This window comes from Camelus ferus, chromosome 6, assembly GCF_009834535.1.
Source record: "Camelus ferus isolate YT-003-E chromosome 6, BCGSAC_Cfer_1.0, whole genome shotgun sequence".
NCBI classification, from domain to species: domain Eukaryota; kingdom Metazoa; phylum Chordata; class Mammalia; order Artiodactyla; family Camelidae; genus Camelus; species Camelus ferus.
This window is the reverse complement of record NC_045701.1, coordinates 42,795,746-42,815,053: the sequence shown is the minus strand read 5'-3', so window position 1 is coordinate 42,815,053 and position 19,308 is coordinate 42,795,746. Positions and strand designations below refer to the sequence as shown.

The 19,308-nt window shown below is 38.8% G+C and overlaps 1 protein-coding gene across 1 annotated transcript in view; it reads right to left on the bottom strand.

The window, feature by feature from the left end:
• Positions 1-17,984, bottom strand: part of TTC6 (tetratricopeptide repeat domain 6) — a 155,964-nt gene extending 137,980 nt beyond the window's left edge. Inside the window, exons 1-2 of the mRNA XM_032481922.1 lie at positions 17,524-17,984; positions 9,280-10,266 (exon numbers count right to left, since the gene is read on the bottom strand). Of these exons, the coding sequence (XP_032337813.1) occupies positions 9,280-10,251 (972 nt within the window). The 5' untranslated portion in view covers positions 10,252-10,266; positions 17,524-17,984. The remainder of the gene's footprint in view (positions 1-9,279; positions 10,267-17,523) is intronic.
• Between the last annotated feature and the right edge of the window lie 1,324 nt (positions 17,985-19,308).

The following is a 19,308-nucleotide window of genomic DNA, read 5'->3' as shown; positions in this document are numbered from 1 at the left end:
GAAGATGGTAGATAATGGAGATTTCATCTTCTATTCATAGTAACAGCAACCTAAGTTGGCAGAATCAGGAGTACTTGACTGTGTATAACTGATCAGTGATCACATAACCAACTGCTAATGTCATCACTACCTGTAATCCATCCCACTTGTATTCGTTCACTTTATGACACAATCTTAGCCTGATTCCCATCCCACACCTAACATCTCTGCCACCACCACAGGACTCTGTAAGCACCAATCCTTGCTTCTTGCTGACCTTCCCCAGCCTAAGTGCACTGGGCTCAGAATTCACTAGCAATAGGCTATAGGTGGCCATCCCATCCCGGGATGGGAGAGTGTGATGGTCCTCTCACTAATTCAGAGTCATCACAGAGATATGAGAGGGGAGAAATCACAGTGAGAAATAATTCTGGATACCTGGGGTCTAGGTCTTAAGACAGTGAGGGAAAAAAGAAGGGAAGATGGGGCGAAAGAGGGAAAGGAAGTGCCATCAACATGATGTACTAAGAATAAAAATGATTCTGGTCTGGAAGTCAAACGAACTAAGTGGGTTCTGGTCTCAACTATGCTAACTGGCTGTACAGCCTTGCAAAAGTCACTTTCTCTCATTGGGTTACAGTTTTGTCATCTATAATACAAAGTTAATTAGGTTACCTTCCAGCTCCAGACACTATTTTAATGAAAAATGAGGGTAAGGAAATACTATGGAAAAACTTACCACAGGACTGTGAAAGTTCTTTTCCATATAATAAATACATAAAAATAAAGTAAAATATGTAAAAGAAAATTTATTAAATTAGAATGTATTATTTCCCTTTTCAATGCAATAGACTAAGAATTTAACCTTTTGTCTACTATGATTATAAAAACTCACAAAAATAATAAATATGGCTGATTTTGTCAAGCTATCCTTTTCCACTATAGTGAGACCAAGATTCAGTGCCCTTTACAGTGGACTAAGGAAATCAGGTACTTGTAAAAGAATGTTCTCCCCAAAATGACACACATATTCAGCACAACTGGGTAATGCACTACACCGTCTATTAGATTGCTTCTATTTGGGATGAAAGATGCTTAAACATGATTGTGGCTGCCTAGTTCTCAGGATTTTGATTTTACTATCAAAACTGTTTATCTACCTATCCTTAAAACCCACAAGTTTATCTACTATGCTTTAAAACAAGCATTGTAAAGCATACAGCTGCCTAGCTTCAGGCTATTTACAGCTACAGAATGACTGACTTAAATCACAACCAAATACTATAGTTCTCAGTGATAAAAAATAAACAGCTTCCTATGTACAATAAGTCAATGTGCAACCTAACTAGGACACTCCATCAATTCAATTTGCTGTCAAGGTAGCCATATTCTAAATCCTTATATCAATTTTTGCATTTTTAAAAACTGCTTTAAATTGCATAAACTCTTTCCTCTCATTTTACACAAGAGATAAAAATCATGACTTGAAGACATCACAAAAATTACTCTTAAAATGGACCAAAATTCTACAATTTTAAGATGGCAAGTTGTGCTGGATTTTAAACATGCAGTTCATCGGCTATGCCCACCTCAACTCCCATTGAAATCAGAGATCTAAGCCCTTGGACTAGTCCTTAAAATTTAAAAGCATTAAAAAAGATGTACATTAGGAAATCAAAGTTAAAACTGAGTTATGTATTGAAGTAACAATCCACGGAGGGGAAATGTTTCTATCCTAAATATCCAAATAATTGTATCTGAAGTAGCCAGAAAAAGCAATTATTTTGCTAACATTTAAAAATTCCTCACTTTACCTCACATGTACTCAAACTGTACTATATGGATCACTTTCAAAGTTCAAATGCTTTTGTCTTTTATAGTCTAAATTAAGAGATTTTATTATACAAACAAGCAAAGGAAAAAAATCATTGCTGGGCAGTATGTGTACTAAGAATCAGGGGGAAAAAAGTACATCTGAATTCTGCAATAAATTAGCATTCCATTTTTCAAGTAACTCTGTACGTCAGTCTTGAAAAAAAACTCCATGGAAAATAAACTGGACTTGTACCCAACAAAGAATAAGTTTATTTTAAAGGAGCAGTTCCTAGCTTGGTTCAAAATTATTATTAAAACCAAACCAGCTAAAGGAATAGGAATTTCCCCTCAAGAACTAATGTAAATATCTTATTTTTCACCTTTTAAAAATGAATGAAAATTAAATACATAAGCATTTTGTATTCACTGAAGGTATCCAAATGTTATCTGACAGACGTTAAAACTTTACAGAAAAAAAAACTAAATCAAGAAACTTCTTAATCATTATATCACTTGTACTAGTTTAAGTTTAAGCTGTTACATCTATGAGAACAATAAAGTACTGCACAAAGGGAATGTGTAAGAGAAAAAGTGTAATAAACCTGTCACTTTGAAGAGAAAAGATTTGCCCAAACTAGTCCCTCCCAATTGTACTGGTGTCATTCAAACAACAGATTGTTTTTCTTTGCCCAGATCCTGGTATGCTCCCTGATTTATACCTCCAATGAGCAAAAATTTGTTCCTAGAATAGGGAAAGATGAAATTTGAAAAGTAAAGAGCCACGGAAATGTTTACATACTATGGAATAACACGCAGCTATCTAAAAGAATAAATTAGAAACTATACATATTGATGTATTTCCACTGACATGTCAAAAAGTAAGTTGCAAAATAATGCTTACCATATGTTCTTATTTTTATTACAAAAAAAACCTAAGTGTGTTGTATGTATGTGTACACATTTGTACTAAAGAATTATGGTAAGTGTAGAAGGATAAACAACAAATATTGATTGCTACTGGGGAGTTAAAGAGGGCATGAAGGGAATTTATTATTGTTTCCTTATGTTTCCTCCTCCAATGTGTAAAAAGAAGCATAAACTTTTATAAGAATCTGATAACATTTTAAATTAAAGTTTCAATTTTGGGATAATTATCTATTCATATTCACTTGTAACAAATAACTCAGAGCTATCCCATGTACCCTTTATCAGCTTTCCCCTATGGTAGTATCACGTAAAACTATAATACAAAATCACAACCAGGATACTGACCTGACATAGTCAAGATACAAAACATTTCCATCACTACAAAGATTTCCCATTCCCAAAGGTTGCCTTTCTAAAGCTACACATGCTTTCCTCTCACCCTCCCCCACTCCAAACCCGTCCTCAACCCCCGGCAGCCACAGATCTGTTCTCCATTCCTATAATTAATTTAGCCATTTTAAGAATGTTGCAAAATGGAATTATACAGTATGTAACATTAAGAGATTGGATTTTTTTTTTTTTTTGCCTCAGCATCATTTTCTGAAGATTCAGCCAAGTTGTTGCAGGTATCAGTACTTCGTCTCTTTCTATTGCTGAGTAATATATCCACTTATGCTTTGAAGGACATCTGGGTTATTTCTAGTTTTTGGTATTAAGTAATAAAAGCTGCTATTCATCTCAGATTTTTTGTTTGAATGTAAGTTTTCATTTATCTAGGATAAATGCACTGATTTACCTATATCCCATAAATTTTGATAGTTTGTATTTTTATTTTAATTTAGTTCAGTATTTATTTCCCTGCAACTTCCCCTATTTGACTCATGGATTACTTAGAACTATATTGTTTAGTTTTCAAGTGTTTGTAGATGTTCCTATTACTGTTCTGTTACTAGTTTCTAGATTGCATTATAGTCAGAGAACACATTCTGTACATCAATTCTTCTAAATTTACTGAAGTTCATTTTTATGGCCCTGATATGTCTTAGTATACGTCCTAAGGAGAGCTGACAAGAATGTGTATTCTGCTGTTGTTGGGTGCAGTGATCTATAAATGCTGATTAGATCCTGATGGTTGATGGTGTTGTTGAATTCTTCCAAATCCTTGGGGAATTTGTCTAGTCTTCTATCAACTGTTGAAAGAACAGTGTTGACATCTTCAACTATAATTTTAGATTTGTCTATTTCTCTTTTCAGCTTTTACTTCATATATTTTTCAGCTCTGTTATTTGGTTCATCCACATTTAGGACTGCTTTGTCTTCTTGGTGGATTGATCCTTTTATCACATTATACTGCCCACTGTGTTTCTGGTCATTTTCTTCTGAAGTCTACTTTATCTGAAATTAATATAGCCACCTCTTTCGAATAATGTGTGCCAGATATATTTTTTCATGCTTTACTTTCAACCTGCCTAAATCACTATACTGGAAGTTTCTTGTAAACAATATATAGTTGGGTTATGTATTGAATCCACTTGCCAATCTCTCTTTCAATCTGTATATTTACCATTTACATTTAATGTAGTTATTGATACGTTTTTGAAGCTATCACTTTATTTTTTGTATTCCTTTTGTTCTCTGTTTTTTGCTTCTCTGTTTACTTTTACCTACCCTCTTGTGGGTTACTTAACATTTTTAAAATTCTATTTTGATTTATCTATAGTGTTTTTGAGTGAATTTTCTTTGTATAGCTTTTTTAGTCATTGCTCCAGATATTACATTATATATACACATAACTTAATCATAATCTACTGGTATTGTTATTTTCCAGTTAGAATAAAGCATAGAAACCTTATCTCCCTTTCTACCTGTTTACCTTCCTTTGCTTATAATTGTCTTAAATATTTCTTCTATGCACATTTAGAATCACATCAGACAATGTTATAATTTTAGCATCAGCCATCAAATACAATGAAAAGCTCGGGAGGAGAAAGAATGTGTACTATATTCAGCCATAGTTTTTGTTTACTGTGTTCTTTCTTCCTTGCCTGGTGTTTGTTCCAAGTCCTTTTTTCTAATCATTCATTTTTGTTTAGAGAATTTTCTTTAGCCATCTTTTTAGGATAAGACTGTGAGTGACAAATTCTCTTAGCTTTCCTTCATCTTAGAATGTCTTGATTTTTCCTTCATTCTTGAAGGATAATTTCATTGGATATAGAGTTCTTGGTATAATTCTTTCCTTTTAGCAGTTGAAAAATACTGTGTCATTCCTTCTGGCCTCTACAGTTTCTGATGAGAAATTCACTGTCATTTCAGGTTGTTTTCCCCTATACATAACACATTGTTTCTTTCTCATTGCTTTCAAGATTTTTTCTTTTCCTTTAGTTTTGAAAACTTTTGACCATTACGTGCTTTGGTTTGGATTTCCTTGGTTTGGGATTCTCTCTGCTTCCAGGACTTTGATGACATGAAGGTTAGATCTCCAGTTATAGTCCCACAAGTCCCTCAGGATCTATTTGTTTCCTCAGTCTATTGTCTCTCTGTTGCTCAGACTGAGTAAATTGCATTTCTGTATCTTCAGGTTCACTGGCTCTTTCCACTATCTCCTCTCCATTCAGTTTGTGAGCCATCCATCAAAGCTATTTTTCAGTTCTAAAATTTTTCTTTGGTTCCTCTTTATATGTTGTGTTTCTTTACTAAGACTTTCTATTTCTCTGCTAAGACTTTCTATTTTTTTTCTCATTGTTTCAAGTGTGCTCATTAGAGTTTTTTTTTTTTTTTTTTTTTTTTTTGAAGGCCACTTAAAAATCTTTGTCAGATAATTCTAACATCTCTGTCATGTTGGTATCAAATGTCTTTGTTTCTTTCAGGTCTAAATGTTCCTGGTTCTTGGTATGGCAAGTGATGTTCTATAAAAACCTGAACATATTATGAGAGTCTGCATCCTACTTAAACTTTCTGTTTTAGCTGGCTTCCTCTGAAACTGCTCTAGTAGGGGCAGGAGGAGGAGAGCAGAGGCAGCCTCATTACTGCCAGGTATGGGTAGCAGTCCAAGTTCCCAGCTTGCCTTTGTTGATACCAGGGGTAAGGGGCTCCTTGTTACTGATGGTTGAGAGTAAGAGTTCTGGCTCCCCCTAGGTCTCTACTGACACTGGTTGGGAGGGATATGAGTGTCTCATTACTGTTCCCCAAATAGCATCCAGGGATCCCATAGAGAAAGGGGTGAGGGAGCCTCTTTACTGCTGGGCGGTGTTGAAAGTCTTGACTCTCCACTGACACCACATCATTAGCGAGGGAGTCGGAGTACCTTGTTACAGCCTGCTGAGACTGGAAGTTTAGGCTCCCCACTCAGCCCTGGCTGGTGGCACTGGGGATAAGGCCATAGGTTTTTCTGCAGTGTTACTGAGAGTAGCACAGTTATTGTCTAGAAGTTTTGTCCTGCTAGGCTTCTTGATTCTTTAGCTGAAGAGAGCAAGTTTTTTGTTGGGGCTTTTTCTGTCCACACCCACTGGCAGTCTTAGGTTACCAGCTTCTTTAGCTCCAAGTCTGGCAGATATGAGACAAAAAGAAAACTTGAGAACTCATCACTACATGATTCCTTGAATCCCCAAATCCTTGGCCAGTCTGTCTTCTCTCCAACTTTTGGTGTCTTCTCATGTTTGTCTTACATACGTTGTCCAGGGTTTGTACTTAGTTGTAATTAGCAGCAGAAATAAGAAAAGTACACCTATTTCATCTTCCCTGAAGTGAAAGTCGGCGTAAGTTTTATGATAAAGCATTTACTTGTGAGCTGTACATTATTTGTTTATAAGAGACCTTGGAACATGAACTCCCCCTTAATTAGGTCAGGGTAAGCTGTTTTTCTTTTGAGTTATGAGGCCAAAAACAACTACACATGACAGAAGCAAGGAGAGGCTGACTCCTTTATCCTCAATCAACATTTGGAGAGTAGTCTCTGAACGCCAGTCTCATGTAATTAGAATGTATTTTGTGAGTGACAGTATTGAATTCCTCGGCAAAACAAACGTAGGACCTATAACACTTCTGTCTCTCCTGCCATGGTGTATGCATACTGTTTAGGCCAGCAGTTCTCAGCTAGGTAGGAGGCTGAGAGGGGAGCGATTGTTCCCTTCTCCCCAGGGTCTCATTTGGCGATTGTTACAACTTGGGGTGGCGGGGGGGTGGGAAGAGTATCATACTTTTGGCATCTAATGAGTAAAGGCCAAGGATAATTCTAAACATCCTACAATTCAAAGGACCACCACCCACAGCGAAGAATTATCCAAACCAAAAAGTTAAGTGCCGAGGTTGAGAAACCCTGGTTTAGATGTTTGACCTATATTTGACAGCTAAGTTTAATCTTCAGGTATCCTGTGCACCTTTTGGTCTGTGTAATTGTTTGTGGTGCCCTGAATGCTAGGTCTGGAAGGGCCTTGCCCAAGCTCTAAACAGAGACAGCACACCCTGCCAAGACCGTCTTATCCTCTGGCTTTCCGTCAAGGGGCTGGCACAAGTCAAGATGTCTGAAGTGAAGAATCATATTCCTTGCTTATCATGGAGAGACCGTTGTTCATATAAACTTCAAATGCTTACAACAAATGCCCTTATTACTCTAATTTTAAGAATTTTTAAAATCAGAATTTTGACACCACTTTTACACTTGCATTTTCACTGCTGTCTCTCACATACCCAGCCACAGCCATTTCGACAAATTCCCCATGTTCCCTTCTCGCCCTAATAAAACTTCTGAGACCACCTTCTTTCAAAATAATGCAGAACTCCATCTTCTGGCATTGCTGAGGTGGGGGGAGCAGAATTTAAAAAGCAAGAATGAAATCTAGCTACATTAAAAGTCAATACAATGGGAGGCAAGGATGGGACTGAGGCATTTGATACTGGCCAAGTATTGGAACAAGGGGCTAGTGCCCCTGACTCCTGGCCCTAATCCTCCAGGCCACTCTCCTGCACAAAACAACTCGGGTAACTAAAGCACCAAAACAGGATACACAAGGGAAATGGAATACCAGGAAGAACAGAATTCACTGTCCTAGTGTTCATTCTTCATTTGATACTCTACTTTCTTATATTCTATTCTATTTGAACCCTTCAAAATGTGCTTGCTCTTATGGGCCCTTGCTCTAAAAGTGCGACCTTCCCCAACTGTACAGGACCTCTGAGCCAGTTTCTAACAGTTTATTCGTGTCAAGTCCCTTCACTATGTCACAGAACTCCTTCTCACAGGGCAGGCACTGAGGCCTTTGTTCTCTCTGTCCAGGCTCTCCAAGTGCACCCCTGATTCCTTTTTCTATCAGACCCACAGAAAACCTAATTAGAAATACCCATTTTGAGATGGCCTGAGCAGTCACACTCATCTTGTTCAGTAACTGCTGGGAGGTGTGGGTCTTAATTGAAAACATTTGTCCTATTCTGCCAACAAACATTAGGTCAAAGACAACACTGGGGACTCTTGTCCTTACATGTTTTTGTTTTCCTAATGGGCTTTAGGATCACATTGCTTAAATCACAGCCAAGAGTATATTCTGGGGCTGAAACTATTTTAAAGACATAATGTGGCAGCAGTATTCTGTGTACTAACAAGAGGTTTGGCACTGCAGCCAAGAACAGTAAAAGAATCTTCTTCTCTCTTACTGTCATTCTCATTGCCATTCTCAAAAATCTCTCTCACTTTCTACCTCCCTCCTTCCCTCCCTGTCTTTCTGTGTGGGACTCAGATTCCCCTGTTATTATTTTCACTTTAAATGTCCATGTCAGAGCAAGGGCTACATAATGAAGAAAATATCTTAAACCTCTACCCCATCTAGCTTTGCTCCCTGCTGGGGACACATCACAATCAACAAATAGATGGTCCTGGCATGGTTCCAGTCCACTCACTGGGGTGTGACTGGCTGGAGTGGAATCCCAGCTCTGCCATGCCTTAGCTGCAGGACAGTGAGCCAATCCTTTCAACCTCACTAAAGCTTGGAAGGCTCCTATGTCAAATGGGGCTCTTACTGTATCCACCTGATAGGGTTGTTCTGGGGACAAAAATGCACACAAAGCATGTCCCATAGTGCTTGGCTCACAAGAAACACTTATGATCTCTATAATTGGGAAGGCCTAGAAAGTAAATTTTTAAAAGATATTTTAAGAGAATGGTTTTCACTAAAAATATTACACAACTCTTATGAATTCAACTTCTTAATAGTAGTACATTGATCATAGGATATAGATTCACAGTTAATAATGTTCAATGATACAGAAAAAGACTGAGTTTTTTAATACGAAACATCGGTTATGTCCATACTAAATAATCGGGAAGACTTTGGAAGGTTATCAGTGATGTACTACTCAAGTTCTTGGGACCAGCTTTCAATTTCTTTCACTTTGAAAAGATGATACCCTCCCTCGATGGAAAACTCAAAACTCAAAGAACTTGAATAACACCGCAGCATTTTGTCTAGCTGGTCTAGCTTGTAGCACACTGTACTCACTGAAAGATTTTATGTACCTATCCTAAAGCTGCATTTACCCAGGGAAACACCACTCTCCTGGTTCACCTACTTCCATCTTAATGTCGTAGTTCTGGCCGAGGACGCTCTGGATGAGTTCTTTGATGGTCTGGTCGGAGGCCAGCTGGGCCTCGGACTGCAGCGAGACGATGATCTCCTCTATGGACGTCGGGGCCGCGCGCAAGGGCTGCGGGGCCTGCGGAGCCTGCGGGGCCTGCGGAGCCTGCGGGGCCTGCGGAGGCTGCGGGGCGGCCTCCCGCGCGTCGCTCGGCGCGTTGCTCTCGCGGTCGATTTTGGAAACCGGCCCCAAGGCCCCCCGCGGCTCGCCGCCCAGGCCCTCGCGTAAGGAGCGGGTGCGAATCCTCACTCTCCTCTGCAGGCCGGCCGCCTCCGCATCGCCGTCGTCGCTGGAAAGGGAGCTGCCCTTCCTCTCCCTGGCTCTGCGGGCCTCCGCGAGAGGAGCCGGCTCCCGGGCCGGGAGGAGGACCGGCTTGGAGCCCGCGGGTCGGGGGCTCCTCGGGCCCTGGCGCGCCAGGGCCTTCCCACTGGGCGCAGGCGGCGGCATCAGGACCACAGGTCTGGACGTGCCGGCCATGGAAGCGATGACCGGCGGCTTCTCCTGGGGCGGGTGCCGCCGGAACGCGGAGCTCCGCAAGTAGAAGTCCTGGGGGCGGAACGGCCGGGTCTTCCCGGGAGCGGCCGCCTGGCTCGGGCCCGGGGGGAGCGCCGCGCCACGGGGCGCCTGCTGCAGGAGGGCCGCAGCGCGGGGCGCAGGGCCCTTAGCCCGAGGGGGGCCTGGTGGCTTGAGGGGCCCGGCGTGGGAAGCGCTCCCCTTCTCCCCCTGCCAGGCCGGGCTGGGGACCTGGAGGCCTGAGATGACTTCACCCACAGCCGGTTTGGAAGCCAACTTCTGCTTGAATTGGAGAAAATCCTTTTTAGTCTCCTTGCGAACCTTCTCAAGCTCTTTAAAGATGTACGATTCTTCTTTGTATTTCAGTCCAAAACGCTTTGAAATTGTGGACATCTTGTCTAATTTGTCCTGTGAAAATAACAATACACTAATATATAATAACAATATTTTTATTGATAAATACAATTTCAGTTTTAAAAAGCTTCTCATGGTAGAACACTTCCTGAGGCACGAGTTGGGTAGTATTTGTTTGTATCATTTTAAATCCAACTATTGGCCTTCCCACAGAAACAATGACATATCTTTAAATCAGTAACTTTTTTATAGTGGGAGTTTCCGAAACCCCTATTGGATTTATTTTAACATTTGTTTAGACTGTAGCACCTCACTTCCAGGCAACCACTATACACAGGCGTAGAAAATCTGAAGTAACTCTAATGAGAATAAAGAAGAGGTCAGCTGTGGCCTGAATCCTACCTGCAAACATGTTTTTCAAATGCTCAGTGTTTTCCAAAAATATTAATTCATAGCCAGCAATTTTAAATTGAGACATTTTTCACATAAAAATCCAGATTTGCAGTTTCTCTGGGGGAAAAAAAAGGCTCTGGTAATACAAGGGCCAAATCCCTACTCTTGTGGCAGGACTGCAATTTCCTTTCTTCTTCAGTTGGTCCCAGGTGTCCCCATCCCTTAGCAGCTTACTTGCCTCAATATGTCACCAGAGACAGAGCAGAGTGTATGAAGGGAGAGGGATGATCAGTCACAAGGTAGGCTGCAGCGAGATCATGAGGCCTTGAATGCCAAGTGTTTGTACTTTTTCTGTGGGCTACTGGAAACCATTCAAAAACTTTTCACAGAAAAGTGGCTTGATAGGATCTGGTGCTTGGGAGATACAAATATTAAGTGGGAGAAAAAAATAAAGGGAATGAGGGCAAAGAAGAGCTTCCATAACTTGAGCCTAAGGCCTGGGTTTTGTAACAGAGGAGAGTGAAAACACCGTAGAAGGTAAAACTGATAGGATCTGGCCAATGATTAGGAATAAATGGGAGCAATTAAAGCTTCTTCATAAAATAGCTTTGAGTCACTTTGATGAAGTCTTGGTCATAACAAAGTGCATAATAGAGCTTTTGCTATTCATTGAATTCTACTCTTAAAAATGGTTAAGATGGTAAATTTTATGTGTATTATTACAATTTTTAAAAAAAGGGTATGCTGTTCAACACAGCCAGCTCTCTATGATTATCAGTGAATTGTGAGACCTTGAGAGCTCTGAGATCATTACCAAAAGCCAGGCTAACAGGAAATATAAGCAGAGAAGGACTAAAGACAGACTCTTTGGCACTCTCACAGGTGGGAGGTGGGAGGGGCAAGAGCAGTCACAGAGGTGAGAACATGTGAAGTCAGTTCCACAGAAGCCAAGAGGAGGAGAGTGTCAAGAAATAAGGGTAAAATGATGAAAATAAAAGCAGAAAATAATGAATTAGAAAAACTAATTTATTTATTTCTTAGAAAACCCAAGGCCAAGGTTCACTGAAGATAAAATACAATAATAAAGTAGAAACAGCTCTGGAATATCATCATTATTTGCAAATATGATTATCTATCTAGAAAATCTAAGCACTAAAGAACTATTTAGGATTATAACAGAGGTGTATGAATAAAAATCTTTAATTTTACTGAAGGACTTAAAAGAAAGACTTGACTGAATAGACAGTTAATGTTCCTTAGCGAGAAGACCAAATGTTTTAACTTTATCACATCTTCCCAAAATTCTGTACTGGTTTATTGCCATCATAATCAAAATCTAAAAATGATATTTTGAAATTTGAAAAGAAATTCTGAATTCATTTGAAATAATAAACAGGGTAGATTAGCCAAAATTTTGAAAAAGAGAAATGAGGGAGCACTTGTCCAACAAGATAATTAAAACTCATACAGATAAAAGAACTAAAAATACTGTGGAGTCAACATAGAGACTGAGCAAAAGAATTAAGAGTAACATGGGTTATATTAGAAAAACAGCATTAAATTGGTGAAAAAAGAATTATTCAATAAATTGTGCTGAGGCAATGGGTTGACTATGGCAGCAGGGGTGGGTAGTGAAGGGAATTACCTCAGTTTATGCCACACACTAAAATAAAATGGATTTAAGACGTCAATGTGGAAAGAAATACTTTTCTCATGTTACTTTGCATTTCTTGCTTATCACCTGTCCACATTTCTTGGTTGAATTTCTTTTTATCAACTGATAAAAGTTATTTTTACAATTAGATTTCTTCATTTATCATGTAGTATGGGCAATATGAAGAAAACATCCTATTTAGCCTCTAAATATGGTCATAATGCTTTTAATCTCTAAAATATCCCCTGCTGGTTCTCAAATCCAAGACCCTGCTATATGACATCTGGGGATCAATAGGCTTTCTTTCTCTACCCAGTTCCACTACTGAATAGACCTTGAACAACTCAGTTCTATCTGTAACAAGATTTCATATTACAAAGTGAAAATAATAATCTGTTGCCCCTTTTCCCAGCCATAGTATATGAACATTAGAAATGACTTATAAAGCCCATAAGGAAGTTCTCTTATTTAAAAATTGCTGTATAATCCCCCCCATAGTGTTTTGGCTGTTAATTGTTTGCACAGGTGGTAGTACGCTCACACTGACACCATCTGCATTTCTTCCTACAAAAGACTGAAAGGTAGTAACTGGAACAGAGCACAGACCAGAAACACATTAATACCTGATGGGAATCTGACTTGACTCTCTCAATTGCACTTCCCTTTTGTTTCTTAGTTCCTCCTTTGTATTCCTTCCCAGCTTGTCCCAGGCTTTTGGTTTGCTACTGAAGCTTAACAAGTGTTCATTGTTTAACACTTTTCAGTATATTCCCTCAAGCTCTTCATAGGAAAGTTGTTCTTTATATGTAAAAATGAAGCAATAGGAAATAGAACGTCTATTGTGTTTTCAAGGTAGGTGGTAGCTCAATGCTAAATGAGCCAGTCCTTCAAGTCCATCAAAACTGGTGCCTTTATTACCCCCACCCACCTCTTAACACTACAAAATGATTTTTAAGCATCCAATCTCACGGCAAAATAATATGTTCTCTTTTTTTGGTAGCAACTTATTAAAAGAAAGAGACCAGTTCTGGTCTGGAGGTACTCAAGGAAAAATAATATAGCTGTCCTGAAAGGAGGAAGTATTAATCTACATACAGTGTCACACCTGCTGCTCACAATCTAGATTGATTGTTTACCCTACACTTTAAAATGGGACAGGATGTGCTTGAAATCTTTGCAACCTGAGCAATAATTCCACTCTCCTCTTCCTTTCAATTATTGGAACTCTGTGCCTTTTCCTTCCTCCTCTACCAGGAGGTTCAATGTCTGAGCAGTGAGATAGAAAGACCAAGAGCCAGTCTTCTCTCTTCCACAAGGTCTGGTCAAACAAAGAGGAACCTCTCAGCCCAAAAGGGCTAAAGGTCCAGGGAGGGCTACCCATGTGAATTCTCCTGACTCTGAAACAGGTTGCTTACTGGTTCTTGCAGGTGTGGCTGTTCTGCCTGTTAGAACAGAAGATCCAAAACTGTGCTCTAGGCTGTAACCCAAGTGGAAATAAAGAAAGCAGACCACCAGATGACCTGGTTCCAAGCTACAGAAACACCTGACACAGGGGAAGGACTCATATGTTAGGCCTAGCCCATCAGAGTATTACGTTGGGAAATGGAGCCAAAGCCCCAGCTGGTTATATGAATTATTTGTCTTTGACCTCCTCCTATGTATAGTCACTGTCAATTCAGTGGGAAGAGTCACCCATTAAGGACAAGATTTAGGTTCTCTTGGGCCTATGGCCAAATATCATCTCAATTCACTTCCTAAATTTCCTACCAACATCAACTTCCAATACGCAGCACCACAGTTCCAAAAGAAACATGTAAGCCCAAGGACAGTCTATCTCATCTAGTAAAATCTTCAGCATTGCAAGGTAAATAAAAATATTCTGAAAACAGTGTTTGCTTTTGAAATATTAGTGGTAGAAACAAGCTCTGTTCACATACTTACAATTTATGAAAAAGTCTAAAAGGAAATATACAAACATTTTAATAATTTTGCTAAGAAATGGGATAATAGTAAGCTTGGTACATTCAAAGCTGGATAAAGTCAAAGAAAATCACATGTAAGTTGCTATAAACCAAAGACAAAGATAAAATACTGAAGGAAACAGAAAAACAATGCATTAATTATATGGCAATAATTCAAATGACCATGGACTTCCTATCAAACACCACTGCAACCAAAGGACAGTGAAACAAGATTTGTAACATGCGAAAAGACAAAAAAAACTGTCAACCCAGAATTAGATACCTAGCAAGCATATTCTTTTGAAAAAAAAATGGAAGGTAAAATGAAGGCATACTCAGATGCAGAAAAACTAAGAGAATTACTCACCAGCTGACTAAAACTACAAGAAATGCTAAAGAAAGTTCTTCAGGCTGAAGGGAAATTATACCAGTGGAAAACCCAAATCTTCAGGAATGAATTAAGAAGATTAGAAATAGAAAACATCTGGGTAAGTTTAAAAAAAGCATATTTTCATTTTTGAATTGTATGAAAACTTACACCATTGTCTTGTTGGGTATTTGCATGCACAGACATAATGCATATGACAACACCTAACAAGACTGGAGTGGGGACAAGTAAGGGAACTACAGTTGTTAAGATTTCCACATTTTTTGTAAACTAATTCAATATTAACTCGGACTATGAAATGTTAAGGACATATACTGTAATTCCTAGAGAAACAATTTTTAAAATAGAAAAAGTTGTAATAAAAAGTCAATGGATAATAAAATGGAACTCTAAAATATTATTAAATCTTAGGAAATATTTTAGACTAAAAAATAATGAAAATATAATATGTGAGAATGTGTGGAGTACAGCTAAAGCTGTGATTAGAAGGAAAATTAGAGTTTAAATGCTTAAATCAAAAAGAAAAAAGGCCTTAAGTCAATAACCTAAATTTCTACAATAAGAATCTAGAAAAAGAGTGAAATATACCCAAAGTAAATAGAAGGAATAAAGACATATATCACTCGAGAAGAAAACAAAAATACAGTTGAGACAATTAACAAAGCCAAGAGGTGGTTCTTTAAAAAACATTAACAAAATTTTTAAAACCCCTAGCTAGACTGTTCAAAAATAAAAGAGAACAAAAGTCACTAATATCAGGAATGATAAAAGGGTTTTCACGACAGATCCTAAAGATAGTAAAGGATAATAAGAGAATATGACAAATAACTTTATGCCAACAAATCCAATAATTTAGATGAAATGCATATATCTCTGAAAACTGCAACTTACCAAAATTAAAATAAGAAACAGAAAATCTAAATACTGTATTAAATAAACGTATTAATTACCAAAAATCTTACCCCAAAGAAACTTCCAGGTCCAGATAATTCTCTCAAACATTCAAGAAAGAAATAATACTACCTTAAAAATATATTCTCAGAAAAAGAGGAAGGAATTCATTTTCTGAGATTTGCATTACCCTAATACCAAACCTGACAAAGACATCCTTTTCAAAAAGTAAAATTACATAGCAATATTCCTCATAAACATAGATGCAGAAATCTTTAATAAAATATTAGCATATTAAATGCAAAAATATTTTTTAAAAAGAAAAATATATCCTGATCATATAGAGTTTATCCCAGGATTGAAAAATTGATTTAATATTTAAATATCAATATAATTCACAATATTAACAGGACATAGAAGAAAAAAATAAGATGATTTCAATAGTGGAAAATCACATGACAAAATCCAACACCCATTCATGATAAAAAAATAAATAAATAACTCGGAAAACTATGAGTCACAGAGAACAACCTCAGTCTAAGAGCATTTTTTTTAAAAAATGCAGTTAATGTTTTATTTTTGCTTTCCCCCTAAAGCTGAAACTAGACAAAAATGCCTCGACTCTAATCACATCTATTCAACATTGTACTGGAGGTCCTAGCCATTGCAATATGACAGGGAAAAGAAATAAAAGGAATAAAGACCAAAAAGGAAGAAGTAAAACTGCCCCTATTATCAGATGACATGACTTTTAGGTTAAAAATCCCAAGGAACTCACAAAACAATTACTAACGCTACTGAATGAATTATTTAAGTTGTACAATACAAGGTTAATGTACAAAATCAATTGTATTTTTATATACTAGCATCAAACAATTGGAAAATAATATCCCCCAAAACATAAGTACTTAGGAATTAATCTAACAAAAGATGTCCAAAATCTCTACATTGAAAATTACCAAAAAATGCTAAGAGAAATTAAAGACCTACGTAAATTTAGGAACCATGTTTGAAAACTGGAAGACTCAATATTGTTAAAATGGTAATTCTCCCCAAATAGATCTATAGATTCCACGCATTCCCAATCAAAATTATAACAGGCTTTTTTTTTTAACATAATTACAAGCTGATTCTAAAATGTATACAAAATTCAAATGACTTAAAATAACTAAAGAGATTTTTAAAAAGAAAAAAGAAGACTTACTTACACTACACAATTTCAAAATTTACTGTTTACTACAGTAATCAAGGCAAAGATCCCAGCAAATCATTATTCTCAGTAAAGGAAGCCAGGCACAAAAGAGCATATATTGTATACTTTCATTTATATAAACTTAACAGAAAATGCAACCGATCCTATGGTGTTACACAGCAGATCAGTAGTTGGTTGGGGGCAGTAGGAGAGAGTGAGAACAGGGGTGGATGGCAAAGAGGGCAGAGGAATGAAAAGTGTCTGTTAATTTGATTGCAGTAGTTGTTTCAAAAGTGTGTACATCTGTCAAAACTCAACTTGTACACCTGTACATTATACCAACCATACATTCTGTACATTTTATTGAAAATAAATTATACCTCTAATAAGTTGTAAATGGAAAAAAAACAATTTGTTAAGTTTCTATATTTGCATATTAAACATAAAAAGAACTAATGAAGCCCTTTAGATTCCTGCAGTGGTAGCTGCAACAGATTCACAGTGGAGCTGTGGCTTTAACACCAAATAACCCCTGAATTAAGCCTACAGTGTCCCACTGTCCACTTAAGAGTTTTAGGGCCACACTGAGGAAAACAGCCCCCTATTCCAAAGTTAGACACACTGACCTCAGTGGGGAAGGTCACTTAACCGTGTTTAATGTTTGCCCAAAACCACCAGCCCCTGTCAAGGGACAGTAGAAAAGGTCAAGGGGTTGGAATTAAATTCCCTCCTCTGTGACCTTTCACCTTCCCCACAGCCCCTCTGACTCCTCCCCCTCTTTCGCTTTCCTAACCCTTATTCTTTTCCCCACAGCCTGGTCATCACAACATACCTATTATTTCCTCCCACCGGGTTTTCACTCCTCCCGGCTCCTCCTCACTCCGTGCTTCCAGCCCCAGTTCCTTTTCCAACCTCAGCCCCATTCTCCGTCCTGATTTTCCCGGCGGTTAGAGAGGCCGAACGCAGGAGACAACTGCTCCGCCCAAATACCGCAGCCTCCCCTCTCCACACCTCCCAGACGAAAGTACCCGCGCCCCAGTCCGCGTCCTCCTCTCACCCGCCTCCCGGGACGCCTCTGCTCCCATTCAGGTGGCGGGGAAGTTGGCACCGTCGCCGACACCCGGCCAAGAGTCCAACCGGCCGTTCGGGGCTGAGCGGCCTGGTGGGCTCGCACTGGCTCTCGGGGACGCACCGACACGCCCCGTTGCCCAGCAACCAGCCGCATGCGCCCACCTCCGCCGGGGGCCCCCGCCCCTGGACTTGGCCCTCGCGGATTCATCCGCGCCGTGGGCTCCCACCTGGTGCGTTTCTACCTCCCAGAACCAGTTCTCGGACCGCCTCGAATTCGGAGTCCAACTCGCTGAGAAGCCTCCCCTTTCCAGGTGGTGTGGACCGTGGTCCCAAAGAGCCTCCTGAACTAATAATCTAGGTCGCCGTTTTCGCCCAGCTTTAACTCAACTGCTTTTTTTTTTTTTTTTTTTTTGGCACTCTTGGCTGTTCTTTCTACATTTAAACGAATAATCTTGCATCAGGAGATCTGAAGTGGGTTTTTTTTTCCTTTCCTTTCCTTCCCTTTTTTTTTTTCTTTCTTTCTTTCTTTCATATGTTTTTAACTATATGTCCACAGTACATGCCAGTTAAGCGTACATCTCAGGAGTTTTTTGTCATGCTTTCCACCTAAAGCCCAACTGGTAAAGAAAATCTGGAAATCAAAAAAATGAGATTGAGACTTCTGGAGAGTTCCTATTAAAATAGCAAGTTCAACCATATTCAGAGTTACTGATGTCCAAGGTAAGAAAGGTTTTAAGAAGCAAAAACTTGGCATTATCTATTAAAGTTTAATATCCAAATACTCTATGACTCAGAAACTCCACTCCCAGCAGAAATGCAGACACATGTGTACCAAGAAACATGTACATCGATATTCATAGCAGGTTCATTCTTAAATGCTAAAAACTGGGGAAAACCCAAATATCCAACAAAAGTAGGATGCGTAAATTACGGTGTACTCTTAAATGCAGACTATACTTGAAGGAAATGAACAAACTTCATCCGTGGGGAACAACATAAATGAATCCCTAACAAAAGTCATGTTGAGCTAAGAAGCCAGATACAAAGGAGTACAAACTGTACCATCCTGTTCATATACAGTTTAAAACCCACACCAGCAAAACTATAGTGCTTATGGATGCAAGCTCAGCTGCTGTATTACAGATAAACACAAGAACGTGATAACCCCAGGAGTCAAGACGGTGGTCATCTAGGGAGGGGGGCCGGTGATACTGAGCGGGTGGCCAGTACAGGGGAGTCGGGAGGTGCTAGCACTGCTGTTTTTTAATCTTGGTGATGGCTTTTTGAGTTTTTCTTTGATAAACCATTGTTTTCCATTTTGTTCATTTTTCTGTGTTATATTGCACTATTGTTTAAAAAGGCAAAAAGAAAAAGAAAAACCACTACTGGAAGTAATGTAGATAACAGTGCTTTGCTCAGTGCCTGGCACATAGCAGGCCCTCAAATGTTTACTTTATATTCCTCTACTCTTTACCAACCTGCCTCTCCCCAAACACCCAAGCAACTAGTAAATGAGATCTGGAAAGTGGCAGATAAAACCTTCTGG